At 36.5% G+C, this 15,586-nt stretch overlaps 1 protein-coding gene across 14 annotated transcripts in view; it reads left to right on the forward strand.

Annotated features, from left to right (window-relative positions):
* NAALADL2 (N-acetylated alpha-linked acidic dipeptidase like 2) overlaps window positions 1-15,586 on the forward strand; it is a 1,370,084-nt gene that overhangs the window by 886,315 nt on the left and 468,183 nt on the right. For all 14 annotated transcript variants that reach the window (XM_063722339.1, XM_063722336.1, XM_063722335.1 and 11 more), the window contains one exon: window positions 5,269-5,419. In XM_063722339.1, coding sequence (XP_063578409.1) covers window positions 5,269-5,419 — 151 coding nt within the window. The remainder of the gene's footprint in view (window positions 1-5,268; window positions 5,420-15,586) is intronic.

Genomic DNA, 15,586 nt, shown 5'->3' on the forward strand with positions numbered 1-15,586 from the left:
TTATATAAGTTGTCACATAGCTACTTAGTGTCAAGGTTGGTACCAAATTTCTGAATTGTTTCCCATACTAATGATTTTTTACCTCTCTTGGTTATGATTGATATATTTTCAAGTAACAGAAGCCTTGTCAAAGAAAGGGAGGAAAATCTTACCCAGTTCAAGTAAAAGGAGTACAGTGGGACCTGGATCTGCGCACAGTATTCCCTCTTTTGCCTACCCTTATCTACATTTTCTCTGACTGTCTGCTCCTTTTTTGTCAACAGTTTCCATTAAAAGGCTCATAGTTTCTATACCCTGAGCAAGGTGGTTACATGGTTGAGCATGCCAAGGGCCCCCCAGCCTATCACATATAGATATTTGAGAGAGATAAATCAGGGATAGTTGAAGTTCAATGTCAGGAAATCTTGGCCTAAGACTTGACTCCATTTTTCAGGAATTAGACCCCCATGTAGTCATCGTTCTATATCTTAGACTATCTCAAACCCTAAGAGGTACTGAGCAGGACTAAATACTTTTGCCAAGGGACAATCTGCCACCGATAGCCCAGAGACAGCAGGCTTCACCCCTTTTATGTAGGCTTGTCTTTGAATGCATTTTAAAAAATATAATCCTTCCAGAGTAGCATATTTTTTCTAAACATTTTAGACAACCCCAACCTCAGCATGTTCAAAATGTCGTTAACAATATAGAGGAACACTTCTCATTTGGTTTGGTATTATAGGCAGTGTCTTTTTTTGCCAACTTCACTGGAAATCCAAAAATAGATAATTTCTGAAATTAAGTGTCTTTATTTCTAAATTAAGAGCACTATGATGGCCAGTGACAGATGGCACCAGGAATCAAATTTGACAGCATTGAATAGGTGTTCACCTCAGGTCAAACCATTGCAGGCATACAGTGGAAGAGGGAGTTAAATCACATATTGGGCTCTATCCCTTCAGGGCTGTGGGTGAGTAATCAACTCTAGCCAAAAATAGTATATGATTACACCCTATTGCTGAATTATAGGCCATTAGCTATAGAAAAATTCATGTTCTATATTGATTATAAAAGGGGTCACAACATGTTACCAGATATACTCAGAAGAGACACAACTGGCAATTCTAGCATGTTACTTTTGACTTAGCTCTAAAACACTAGGTTTCATGAACATTAAACAGTCAAATAGTTATTGTACTTACCTTTACAGAAGGAGTTCTTGAGGATATTTTGACTATCCCACCAAAGCAGGGTTAGCACATTAAAAAAAAAAAAAAATGTGGATTCCCATATCCCTTTCCTCTGCTTGTGGAAGACATCACTCACAGAACCACTTTTGCAATGACCCTGAACCTGACCTCACGATCCCTCCCTAGAAACCTATTCTTTCCCAGTTCATTGGAGTTAGCACTCAAGATAGAAATATTTGGCCATCCCGCTGGTAAACTGAACTTCCTTAGATGTTCACAGACCTTGTCCTACTTCTCTCCATATCCCAATTCCAATGTTTTACTTTCAAAAAAGTGACACCCAATATGTTGTTGTAGATGGATAAGTGGCCCAGAAATCTTAAAAATAGTTTTTCACAAGCAAGTAATTCTCAAAAAAATATGTAAATAGCCCAAATCATGCAGAAATAGGTTTAATTTGACTTGTAATTAAAATACATGTTTTTGACAAATTATTTTTGGGTACGTCGGTAAATATTGCTTAAAAAGAAATAATGTTAATTGTTGGTGAGAGTGAAGGGAAGCAAAAACATATATAGCTAGTAAGACTATAACTTAGGTCCTCTAAAGGGAAAATAGCTTATCAAAAATCATAAAAAAAGAATGATTTGACCTGGAAATTCCACCTGTGGAAATATATTTCATGAAAATAGATATTGTTACAGAGATTTTGCTACAAGCATGTTTATTGCATATAATATTGAAAAATTATAGAGTTTAAAATTATTTTAATTAACAAATTAAAAAGTAACAACTGTTATATGACTAACAGTCAGGGATTGGTTAAATAACATTTATGCCTCTCTATATAGTAGTATTTATATTATATATATGTATATTTAACAGTATATGGCAATTTAAATTATATAAATTGTATTTATCAACATAGACAAATGTTCATTTTGTACTGATAAGCAAATGAAAAGAGATTGCAGAGTAGCATTTATGATGTAGTTTTACTTTGTTTAAGTGTACATACGTATGTTCATAAACCCTAGTAAAAGGGTCTAGACACCCCATCAAGTTAATATTAACTATTTCTTGACAGATAAAATGATGGAACTTTTTTTTTCCTTTGCCTACACCTTTTTCTCTGTAATGATCATGAATTACTTTAGTAATAAAAGGTAATTTTTTAATATTTAGAAACTTGCTGTCCAGCGAAGTTTTTTATTTTTTTCCCTCAAAAAACTTTTGTTAGTTTTTATTTATTTAAAAAGTAATACAGAATACTGAAAGAAGATATAAAAATGAACAGTACTCCCACCTACAGAACGCCACTCTTAACATTTTGCAGTATGTACATTCATTTATTTACAAACAGATTTTTTTTGTTGTCTATTGAGGCATGTTTTGCATACAGTAAAATTAACCATTTTAAGGTGATGTGTGTATGATGTATGATGAATGTCACAACCACTACAATCAAGATACAGAATATTTCCATCTCCCTCAAAATCCCCTCCTCACCTTTGTAATTAAACTACTCTCCCCAACTGCTCTCTAGCAATCACTGATCTGATTTCTGTTCCTAGGGTTTCAACTTTTCAAGAATGTTATGTACATGGAATTATACAGGAAGCAGCTTTTTTAGTCTGGCTTCTTTCATTTAGCATGATGCTTTTGAGATTCATCCATGTTTCCCTTTTAATTGCAGAGTTATAGTCTATTATATTTTTTATATATTCTTCTATAGTAAGCAAACATTCAAAATCATTCAATTGATTATTCTTTTTAAGAATAGCTATTTCTGCATGTAAACATTAGACTCTCCCTCCCCCACATGGGTCGGGGTGAGGATTTGAAGCATGAGTCTTAAATGTGGCTCTCTCATTCACACATTCTTTGCTCTTTTTCCTTTTCTCATTCCCCATTTCTCCTTAAATTCTTCCCTCCTTTCTACTAAATCACTGAAGGGAAAATAATGACAAAAGTCTGATATGCATGGTTGTTATAGAAGAGAAATTAGTCATTTATGTTTTACTTAGGTTCTCAATGTTAGTTTATTTAATCATAAAAACAATACATGCTGTTCATTACACCAAAAATTGGAAGAGCATTTTTAAAGGACTAGAAAAAAATGCCATTATTGTGGCATACTAAATTCTGTATCTGTTTCTATTTTTGGCACATTGTTTTAAAATCATGCTATATATGCAATTATGTTTTATTTTTCCTAATAGGAGGGCCTCCCAAATATTTTCTCAGGGTTTTCCTTTCTTTAAGAATTGCTGGGCAGGGCGCGGTGGCTCACGCCTATAATCCCAGCCCTTTGGGAGGCCAAGGCGACAGTAGCATTTGGGGTCAGGAATTTGAGACCAGCTTGGCCAACAAGGTGAAAGCACGTATCTACTGAAAATACAAAAATTAGCCGTGCATGGTGGTGCGCGCCTGTAATCCCAGCTACTTGGGAGACTGAGGCAGGAGAATGGCTTGAACCTGGGAGGTGGAGGTTGTGGTGAGTCGAGATTGCACCACTGCAATCCAGCCTGGGCGACAGAGCGAGACTGTGTTTCAAAAAATAAAAATAAAAATAGCTGTTGTGCCTAGCCTGCATCTGTCTCATTCATTCTCTCATTTAGCAATACTCTTGAAAGCCTGCGAAGTGCGAGGTGTACAATGATAGAGAAGATAAGCACAATCCCTGTCCTCAGCGAGTGGTGCTGCCTTGCTTACTCCACTGCAAAAGTCAATACACAACATAAGCAGTAATTGGGGAGTGAAGTATGGGTGTTAACTAAAGTCACACAACGAGCAGTGACTGCCTATATTGAATATGACCTTTAGTCATGTTCTCCTTTATTATCTTTATGTTCTCTAATTACTTTTCCTCTCTCTTGAAAAACTAATAGAATTAGCAAATCATGATTATTGTTTTTCATATCAGGTAAGTCATACTAAGATGACTAAAATGAATAAGCTCTTTACAAAAAACAATCAATTTAAAGAGTTAAAATAAAAAGAAACTTAGTATATTGTCAGGTTCTTCTGTTCCATCATACTTATCTATTGTGTGCTTACCAAGGAACAGAGAGGAATCTTTACGTTAAATATGTCTCAAATGACAGGGTCTATTTTCAAAACATTTAACGACGGGGGCAGAACAAGGGCTGATCTTTCAGAAGGAGACCCCCCATAAGGTTACGTGTAAATTCCTCAGTTGCTGTATCTGAGAGGTCTGGCTGGTACCTCCAGGCAGAGACCAAGATGACTAGTATACTGGGGGCTGTCAGGAGGTTCAGGACAGTGGCTATTTTCTAAACAGTGTGACAGTATTTCAACATTTTAATGACTGGTGTGACAGGCTCAGCCCTGGAAAGAATATGTTACAATACTGCAGGTGATTTCTGCATTAGGGAAAGACATAATGGTCACAACAACTCTCCTTTTAAAATAAGAACCTTATTTTAGTATGGTAGATCCTCTATTAATCCAAAAAAAGTAGAAAGTTAAAATCCACTTAGTTAAAAATCAAAGAGTGAGGAATTCCATGAATAGACAATTGAAATAAAATATAGACATTATAGCAATGCTGGTAGAGATAGAGAAAAACAGGAGAAAAAAGAAAAGAGGAAAAAAAAAGCCAGTAGAAAAAGCTTCTGGGCTTGATAGAAATCTAAAATATCTGCTTATTTTAAAAGAAAAGGCCGGGTGTGGTGGCTCATGCCTGTAATCCCAGCAGTTTGGGAGGCCGAGGCAGGCGGATCACAAGGTCAGGCGATCGAGACCATCCTGGCTGACACGGTGAAACCCCGTCTCTACTAAAAATACAAAAAATTAGCCGGGCGTGGTGGCAGTCACCTCTGGTCCCAGCTAATTGGGAGGCTGAGGCAGGAGAATGGCATGAACCCGGGAGGTGGAGGTTGCAGTGAGCTGAGATCACGCTACTGCACTCCAGCCTGGGCGACAGAGCGAGACTCCATCTCAAAAAAAAAACAAAAAAACAAAAAAACAAAGTGGAAAAAGAGTCATCTTATCATAGCCACATTGGCAAAATGGCACTATATGAACTTTTAATGTGCGTGATAATATTTTTTAATCGCTTGCTTCCCTCTTTCAGCTTTCCTCATTGGAAAAGGCTGGATTTGGAGGTGTTCTTCTGTATATTGATCCTTGTGATTTGCCAAAGACTGTGAATCCTAGCCATGATACCTTCATGGTGTCACTGAATCCAGGAGGAGACCCTTCTACGCCTGGTTACCCAAGTGTCGGTAAGTTTGTTGGTCATCATTATTATACTTGTGAGTAAGCATTACAAGATTGCAATTTATAAGTAAATGCTATCTATCAGGAATAGTGACGTCAAATAATTCTTATCATCCCATCTTGTTGTTTTAAAAAGCAATTTATTTTTTATCTTCTCGAAATTATAGACTACCAATTTGTTGGTATAAATTGGATTTAGACTATAATGTATTTTTATCTCAACAAATTACAGTATGATGAACAGACAGAAATGTATTTTATGTGTTATTGTTGATTGACTGATAAGACAAATTAACACCAGGTGTGACAGGTACTCCAGGTAAGCCAATAGCATGTACAAATACCCAGGAGCATGAAATGTCTGCTGCTTTGGGGCAGCTGTAATAAGTTTAAGTCCAGGGTTTAGAGGTACACATGATCAAGTTAGGTGAGTAAAGTAGTAAGAAAGGATGCTAAAGAAGAATGGATTTAATGAGATTTTCTGGCTGTCTTAAGAGAAGGGACCTCATTGTTTTGGCCAATCACTGTAAGTATAGAGATGGCTACTTTGCAGCAAATATCTTTCTTTTTCCAGATAGCTGTGTTCATGATAGTAGGGATCATGTGCGAGAGAGAAAACAACTGTGATTTTGGCAGATGCTCACCGCATCATTGAATTTCTGTCCAATGTGTCATTGACGGATATTCTGTTCATTCAACTTGGCTGAGGAAAAAGCTCTTTGAATCTTCTTCCAGGGTGATACTGACCCATTAACCGTGACAGTTCAGTCAGTAATTAAACTAACCCAAAAAATTATGTAATTATTTATGTGTTCTGCCAGTATTTTTTGTTTTTTTCCCCAAAAAATCACAAAAGAATTTACTAGTTATCTTACTCAAATCCAGTTACCGATTCTATGTTAACTTTACCAATTAATTAGCAACTTTCTCCAAGAAGGAAGCAAATTGCATCACATATGAATTATAACTTAGGAATTTTGTTGCATCTACTGATTATTGCTTTTTCTTCTATATGGTACAAAAGTATTCCTTTAATAATCCATGTAAATTTTCTCTGGGATCTCACAGATCTGTGCTTTGTACAGTCCCATGTCTTATCGTTACAATTTTAATTTAGAATTAGTAGGCATCTATCTACAATTTCTAGACATCACCTAAAACACCAGTCAGCTCTCTCATTTGCAAATACACTCACTGTCCTGCATTGTAATTGCTTAGCTTCAGGAAGCTGCGTTTGGCAGTTAACTCACTGTGGCAAGTCAATGGGCTGCAGTGCTACCAAAAACGGACTTTGTACGACTGCTCTAACCTAAGTTGGTAAGTTGGTAAGTTGGTTGGCACCATTACTCAACATTTTCTTGCCCCAGGTCATTTCATAAATACAGAATTCAGTCATAGCTAGCAAGCATTGGCCAGAGTTGTAAGGAGTTTCAACATGCCTTTTTTCTACTTTTTATTCTAAAATAATCTAAACTTCCTAAAATAGTTGCAAGTTTAGCATATATAGAATCTCTGAAATGGCTTTATTCTGTCATCACCTTGACGAATAGCGCCTGGCTTCTTTTTATCCATGCTAATGTTCTTATCAAATAGCGGCACCCTTTCTTTCTTCTCCTAAAAATACTTTTTCATTTTTTACGTGACAAGGTTGCAATTTTCCAAATTTTTCTGTTCTACTTCTCTTTTAATTAAAAATTCCATTTTAAAACATTTTTCACTTCTTTCATTTGACTGTAAACAGTCAAAAGAAGCCATGTAGCACCTTGAACACTTTGCTGCTTAGATATATTCTTCTGCCAGTTAACTTTCTTTATTGTTTTTAAATTCTACCTTCCATAAAGCCCTAGGACATGGACACAATTCAGTCAAATTCATTGCCACTTTGTAACAACGATGTCCTTTACTTCAGTTTCCAGTACATTGTTCCTCATTTCTGCCTGAGACCTTATCAGAATGGCCTTTACTGTGCGTATTTCTGTTAACATTCTGATCATGACAATTTAAGTAATCTCTAAGAAGATACAGACTTCCCTACAGCTCTTGTCTTTTTTTAAAGACCTCACCAGAGTTGCTGTTAATAATCCTAGATTTGCTCATAACAATTTAGGCTTTTTCTAGCCTGTTTCTTTAAGTTCTTCCAGCCTTTACCCACTGTCCACTTCCAAAGCTGCTTCCACATTTCTAGGAATTTGTTATAGCAAGAACCACACTTCTGGTTTCAATTTTCTCAGTCCATTTTGTGTTGCTATAATGGAGTACTTGAAACTGAGTAATTTATAAAGAGCAGAGATTTGTTTCTTACAGTTCAGGAGGCTGGTCAGTCGAAGGTCAAGGGGCTCACATCTGGCAAGGGCTTTAATCATTTCCTCCAGTGGTGGAAGGCAGAATGGTAAGAGAGCATCCATGAGAGCAAGAAAGGGCCGAACTCACTTTTATAACATGCCCCTGAAATAACGCGTCTGCTCTCAGGATAACAGCATTAATCCATGTGTGAGAATACTTCATGATCCAATCGCCTCTTAAAGGTCGCACCTTTCAACATGGTTACTTTGGGGATCAAGTTTCCAACACATGAGCTGTGGGGTACACATCCAAATCATAGGAAATGATTATTAGAGGGACTAATCTAAAACTACCTTTTTTCAATTTAAGAACTTTGTTTTATTCACCAATTTAAGGGTGATAAGCTGTAAAGAAGTAATTTAGAACAACCCAAAATACAAGGAGGTAGTCTTTAACTTTGTTTGGTCTTTAATATAAACAGAGTAAACAGAGTCAAATAATGAACATTCCATACGCCTCACCCAGTTTTATCAACTGTCTACATTTCTTTTTTTTTTTTCTGAGGCGGGGTCTCGCTCTGTCGCCCAAGCTCCACCTCCCGGGTTCACGCCATCCTCCTGCCTCAGCCTCAGGAGTAGCTGGGACTGCAGGCACCCGCCACCGCGCCCGGCTAATTTTTTGTATTTTTAGTAGAGACGGGGTTTCACCATGTTAGCCATGATAGTCTGGATCTCTTGACCTCGTGATCCGCCCGCCTCGGACTCCCACAGTGCTAGGATTACAGGCGTGAGCCACCATGCCCTGCCTCAACTGTCTGCATTTCTACTATTTTTTGTTTTTCATCTGTACGTTCCCACACCACCAGTATTTTTCAAGGTAAAATTTACATAAATTAAAATCCAGCACACATACATATAGGAGAAATTCAGTGATGGGTAACTCAGGGTTGTTAGAACTTAGCTCTTACATAATATCTTAAGAAAGAACAATAAACGTGTAGAGAAGTAACAAGACAAAAGAAAAGAGATTTAGCCTTTCAGGGGTAGCAAACTATGGGAAGATAAATATATGGGGGGAAGTTAATGAAAGATAAAAGTTTTGTTTGAGTAAGGTTTGTTATGTAGTTCCCTTTCCTCTGCCCCTCTGGGTTAATAAGAGTCTCCATTAAAAGTCTAACCCTGACTTTTTGTAAATTGTGGGGGAGGCAGAGAGTGTTTTGTAGGGCACGGGGAACATCTTCTGTTTCTCAGTTATCTTCAGCTCAAAGTAATCTTTATGCTAAATTGGCATATTTGGGGGTGGCATATTCTGACCCCCATGACTGGTTTCACCAACTTGCTATAAGTATTTCAACTACACTAAACTATGATCCGAACAAATCTGATTTCCCAGGACCATATATTTCTGGAATTCTAAGAGACTTTAGTGTTTATATAGCAAAAAATCAATTCTCAATCTTGAAGCACAAGAACCCTGCATTTTAGCCAAAGACTCAAGTAAATGGGGCATACAAACTGATATTTACATATCTAGTCATAGTTGTAATACCAGTGATAGGTTGTAGTTGGAGTTGTATTTGGCCTAAAATCATAAATCAGCTACATAGAGTAAGACCCAAAACAAACAGAAAATCAGAAAGATATGAGGTAAGCATAAAAATAAGAAAGTAAAAATTATGTATCTTTGAGTACTATTCCATTTGATCTATGTTGAAACATGGAAAAGAAAACCCTTTCCAAATTTCTAAGCAGTAAGATTGTCTGAAATCTGAAGAACTGAAAATAGTATTAGGAATAACAAATCCTTTTCTTCCATGTACTTTCTTTAATAATTTATCTTCTGAATTCTGTGTTGACTACAATGTTGATTTTAATTTTAGTAACACCTCCAGGTAACTGGTAATCTATTTACTACCAGTTAATTGTTTGTCTTGACTTAGACTTGAATTTCCTTATGTACCATTTTCAGAAATCCGTCCTGATTTAAAGTTTTGTATCTATGTCCCTCTCTCTGTCTTTCTGCTACAATCCTTTTTTTCCTTTTTATTTGTTTTAAATTCTGGAGAGAAAAGTCTTTTCAGTGGCTCTATTCTAGGGAAATATATCAAATGAAACAGTTTATTTAATATTCCCAGTGTTACAATTCAGTGGATCTCTGTGTTGTTTATCTACTGTCTGTTCAACATCACTCCTGCCAAACAAAACTATTCAAAGAATAAAGAATATCACTGTAATTTGTGGCAAGTCATCACCAGGTATTCCTGGTCCAGTTACCTGGACAAATATCGAAAGACTGACTTGAGTTGGCACTAAATCAACTGAGACAATGTTGAACCATTCCCTGACTAGAATGGCAGAAAATATAAATATGTGCCTAGTTGTCAAAGCAAAGTGTTAGATATTCACAGTATGAAATGCCTTGTCACTTGGTTGGAGAAAATATAGTGTCTGAATTCTTACTATTTCATTGTAAGTGTCTGGTGGTTCTTATACGTGCTCTGCAGGCTTCAGATTTACATGTAATATTATTCAACTTGATTCTTAGAACCGCTCATTGTTAAGCCGCAAAATTTTTCTGAAAGTTTATTCATAACATCTTGAAAAGATTGATTGTTTAAATTCAAACTGCGCCTTTCAAAAGTCTAAATTTTGTTTTGAAAAATAATTTTGGTGACATAAGTTCTCTTGGCCCCACAGAGGGAAATTTGCAATTGATTGTTTGAATGTCTAGGATTATAGCCTACAGAGAACATTTTTGAGTGGTTATTGTTCATAAAAAATCAGTGTACCATATACTAAATTTATCATTTAGAATGTTTTGTACTTATTATTGTATTGGGAGCACTCTACTTTAAATTAAATGTGTACTCGATCAATAGAGACAATCCGTTTGTTTTGTTTAAGAACTAAAGTTTCCACAAAAATCTATGATGAATTCTGAGGATGATAAAATCCACTGCTAAAAAAGAAGATTTACTAATGTTTCTATCTTCATGAATATAGAAGCTATTGAAACAACGATATGATTAGTTTAAAAATTTTGTAGCACTTCTTATTTTTTACCTTGTATGGTTGCTTCAACAAGACAGCAGTAACTGGCTTCATTTTGCAGATGCCTTTGGTCCCAGCTACTTGGGAGGCTGAGGTGGGAGGATCACTTGAGCCTTGAAGGATGAACTGTAGTGACTCATGATCACAGTACTTCACGCAAGCCTTGGTTACGGAGCTAGACTCTGTCTTAAAAAAAAAAATTGAAATCATATCAAGTATCTCCTCAGACCACAATGGAATAAAACTAGAAATCAATAACAAGAGGAATTTTGGAAGCTATAAAAATACATGGAAATTAACAACATGCTCCTAAATGACCATCAGGTTAAAGAGGGAAAAAATATTGAAACAAATGAAAATTGGAACACAACTTACGAAAACCTATGAGATATAGCAAAAGCAGTGCTAAGAGGGAATTTCATAGCAAAAACACCTATATCAAAAAAATACAAAGGTTTTAAGTAAGCAATCTAATGATCCATCTCAATGAACTAGAAAAGCAAGAATAAGCCAAACCCATACTTAGCAGAATGAAACAAATAATAAAATATCAGAGTAGAACTAGAGGAACTAGAGTTGAAAAAATACAAAACAGCAATCAACAGAAAGTTGGCTTTTTGAAAAGATAAAATAGATAAACCACTAATTAGATTAACAAATAAAAAGGAGTTAAGGCCCAAATAAACAAAATCAGAAATGAAAAAAGACGTTACAACTGAAACCACATAAATACAAAAGATCAGGGGGACTATTAGGAACAACTATACACTAACAATCTGGAAACCTGAGAGAAAATGGATAAATTTTGGTCACATACAATCTACAAAGACTGAATCAGGAAAAAATAGAAAACCTGGACATACCAAGAGCAAGTAATAAAATTGAGTCAGTAATAAAAAGTCTTCCAACAACAACAAAAAAAACCTAGGGTGGGATGGCTTCGCTGTTGAATTCTACTAACCTTTCAAAGAAGAATTAACACCAATTCTCCTCAAACTAGTCCAAAAAATTGAAGAGGAAGAAATTCTTCGTATCTCATTCTATCATGCCAGCATTACCTTGATATCAAAACCAGGCAAGAATGCAACAACAAGAAAAAACTACAGATCGATATCCCTGATGAACACAGACACAAAAAATCATCAACGAAATACTAGCAAACCAAATTCAACAGTACGTCAGAAAGATGATACAAGATATGCAAATCAATAAACATGATAGACATGATAAACATTGATAGAACGAAAGACAAAAACATGATCACCTCAATAGATACAGAAAGCATTTGGTAAATTCAACACTCCATCATGATAAAAATTCTGAACAAAGTAGGATTAAAAGGAATATACCTCAATATAATAAAGGCTATATGTGACAAACCCATGCTTAATACCATACTAAATGGGGAAAAGCTAACAGCCTTTCTTGTGAGAACTGGAAAAAGACATGGATTTCCACTTTCACCATTCTTATTCAACATAGTACTGGAAGTCCTAGCCAGAGCAGTCAGGCAAAAGAAAGAAATAAAAAGACATCCAGATTGGAAAAAAAGAAGTCAAATTATCCCTCTACACAGTGACATGGTCTCATAGCTAATAAAACTCAACAATCTTAGATCTGATAAATTCAGTAGAGTTGTAGGATACAAAATCAACATACAAAATCATCAGCCTTCCTGTAAACCAACAACAAACGAGCTGTGATAGAAATCAAAAACGCAATCCCATTTACAATAGCTTCGAAAAATACCTGGGAATAAATTTAACCAAGGAAATTAAAGACCTCAACAAAGTAAACTCCAAAATACTGATGAAATAAACTGAAGAGGACACAAACAAATGGAAAGACATCTCGTGCTCATGGACTAGAATAATTAATATTCTTAAAATGACCAAACTGCCTAAATCAATCTACAGATTCAGCGCAATCCCCATCAATGTCATTGTTTCTACAGAATTAGAAAAAACAATTATAATATTTGAAGGGAACCATAAAAGAGCCCAAATAGCCAATCCAATCCTGAACAAAAAGAAGAAACCTGGAGACATTACAGTACCTGACTTCAAAGTATATTACAAGCATATAGTAAACAAAACAATATGGTGTTGGTATAAAAACAGACACACTGCAGTTCAACCTTCAAGGCACAAGTGATCCTCCCACCTCAGCCTCCAAGTAGCTGGGACCAAAGGGATGTGTCACCATGCCTGGCTAATATTTTTATTATTTGTAGAGACAAGTTCTCACTATGTTGCCCAGTCTAGTCTCAACCTCCTGGGCTCTAGCAATTCTCCTGTCTTGGCCTCCCAAAATGCTGAGATTGTAGGTGTGAGTCACCACACCTGGCTGTGATTTTGATTTTTTCCAAATTTGTTGAGACTTGTGTTGTGCCTTAACATATAGTCTTTCATGGAAAATTTTCTAAATGCTGATGAGAAGAATGTGTTTTCTGTAGCTGTCGGATGAAATGTTCTGTCAGTGTCTGTTAGGTCAGCTTGTTTCAAAGAGTAATTTAACTCCAATGTTTGTTCATTTTCTGTCTAAATTATCTGTTTGCTGAGAGTGAGGTGTTGAAGTCCCCAGTTATTGTACTGGAGTCTATTTCTCCCTTTAGATCTAATAATGCATGCTTTATATAGCTGGGCACTCTGGTATTGGGTGCATATATGTTTACAATTGTTACATTTTCTTGCCGAATTGACCCCTTTATCAATATGTAATAATATATCCCTTTACTTTCATTCTATATGTGTCTTTACAGGTCAATTCTTGGGCTTTCAGGCTTGCTTGGGTGCTAGCAGTAGCATTGGTGGGTTGGGCATGTAGCCCCCAGGCAGTGGGCATGGTGTGGACAATGGCAGTAGCAGCGGCAGGATAAACCTCTCTTTGTACTGGTACTGGTGGTAGCTTCAATGGGCCAGTCCTTTGGCCTGCAGATGTTGTGTACAGGTAGATGTCAGCTGTGGTGGTGGTGGCAGGTTGGGTGAATCTGATCTCACGTCCCCAAGAGGAGTGCTCAGATACCACCAAAGGTGGATGGGGCAGCAGCAGCTGTGTTGCAGCCCTATTTCTGGTGAATGTGGGGCGTCTTTTAGTAATAGTAGCTGTAGGTAGATGGCTAGGGAGCATGTGCTTCAGCCCCAGGTGGTGGCTGTAAGCAAGATAGCTTATCCTCAAGGTGCTTGGATAAATAAAATGTGGTATATATGCACAATGGAATACTATTTAGCCATCAAAGAAATGAAATCATGTCATTTACAGCAACATGGGTGGAACTGGAGGTCAGTATGTTATGTGAAATAAACCAGGCATAGAAATATAAATATGCATGGTCTTACTCATATATAGAAGCTAAAAAAACATAGTTTATATCATGGAGATAGAGAGTAGAATGATAGATATCAGAGGCTGTGGGTAGAGGTGTGGTGGGCGCCAGGGGGATGAAGAGAGGTTGGTCAGTTGGTACAAATATGCAGTTAGATAGAAGGAATAAATTCTAACATTCAATATCAGTGTTGGGTGATTATAGTTAACAACAATGTATTTTATATTTCAAAATAGCTAGAAAAGAGGACTTGAAATGTTCCCAATGTATAGAAATAGTAAATACTCAAGGTAATAGATACCCTAAATACCCTGACTGGATCATTATACATTTTATGCATGTAACAAAATGTCACATGCATCACCATATATATGTATAAATATCACGTATCATTAAGAAATAACAATAAAAAATTGTCCAATATTTTGACATCTTTGTATGTCTGCGTCATCTTTTGAATGCATGCTTACTTTCTGACACAGCACAATGTTTTAGGCTTGTTTTAGGCTTATCTTGTATTTTCTCCACTCATACCTAGAGTCAGCCATTTCTCCAAAAATCTCTAGTTCCTTTTCGTAGAAAAAGATATTTAGAATCAATATCTAAGTGCTAGACCTATTGACTGTTGTTGCGTGTTTTAAGTCCTCTCAATGGACAAAGTTAGATTAGGTAGATTAGATAGATAGACAGATAGATAGATAGATAGATAGATAGATAGATAGATAGTAGAGGTAGCAATCTGTATTTATAGATATTGATAGCTTCAATTCCAACCCAGCATGTATAAGATTTATTCTGCTCTTTCCTTCTTCCCTATTTGTAAATCCCCTCACCAACAGTGAGAGACATGGCTCTCATTAAGATCAAAGTATCTATTCATTTGTTTATCTTTCCCCTTCAATCTACCACCTCACTTCACCTACCCCCTATAAGAAATCTATCTTATTTATTTATGGTTTGTCTATTCTGTGTTTCTTTTTGTAGGAAATAAGCATATACACATACTCTTCTTATTTATCCTTTGATTTTACATAAAATGCAGCATAGTATAAATATGCATTTGTACTTTGTTGGAGTTTTTTTCCCCACTTGAAAGTTATTCTACAAATCACTCCACATCAGTTCTTAGAGACTGACAATGGTCAGATTGTCCAGAAGCAGGTACTGAGAGCAAGTTTGGTTTGCAAGGGTTTTATTAATGATCAATACCTGTGGAAAACAGGGAGCACAGCAGGATTGGATAAAGAGAGAAATAGAACTCCCTTTGTGTTCCACTTTGTGTTATTGCAACAGTCAAACCACACCTGAAGATACGACCTATCAGACTTGTTCACTGGTGGTCCGAATGGCCCAGTCCCTATGCCCCTTCTGCAATCAGTCATTGGAAGTGTGCCTCCCCCAGGATGTTGTGCCATTGTGTGAAGACTGGATGACTGAGGCAAACCCTGAAAATCTTAACAGCGGGAGGCTATCTGCTGACAGAACTCACAGTAGCTGAGACAACAGGCTCTCTC

The sequence above is a fragment of the Pongo abelii genome, chromosome 2 (assembly GCF_028885655.2).
Source record: "Pongo abelii isolate AG06213 chromosome 2, NHGRI_mPonAbe1-v2.0_pri, whole genome shotgun sequence".
Classification (NCBI taxonomy): domain Eukaryota; kingdom Metazoa; phylum Chordata; class Mammalia; order Primates; family Hominidae; genus Pongo; species Pongo abelii.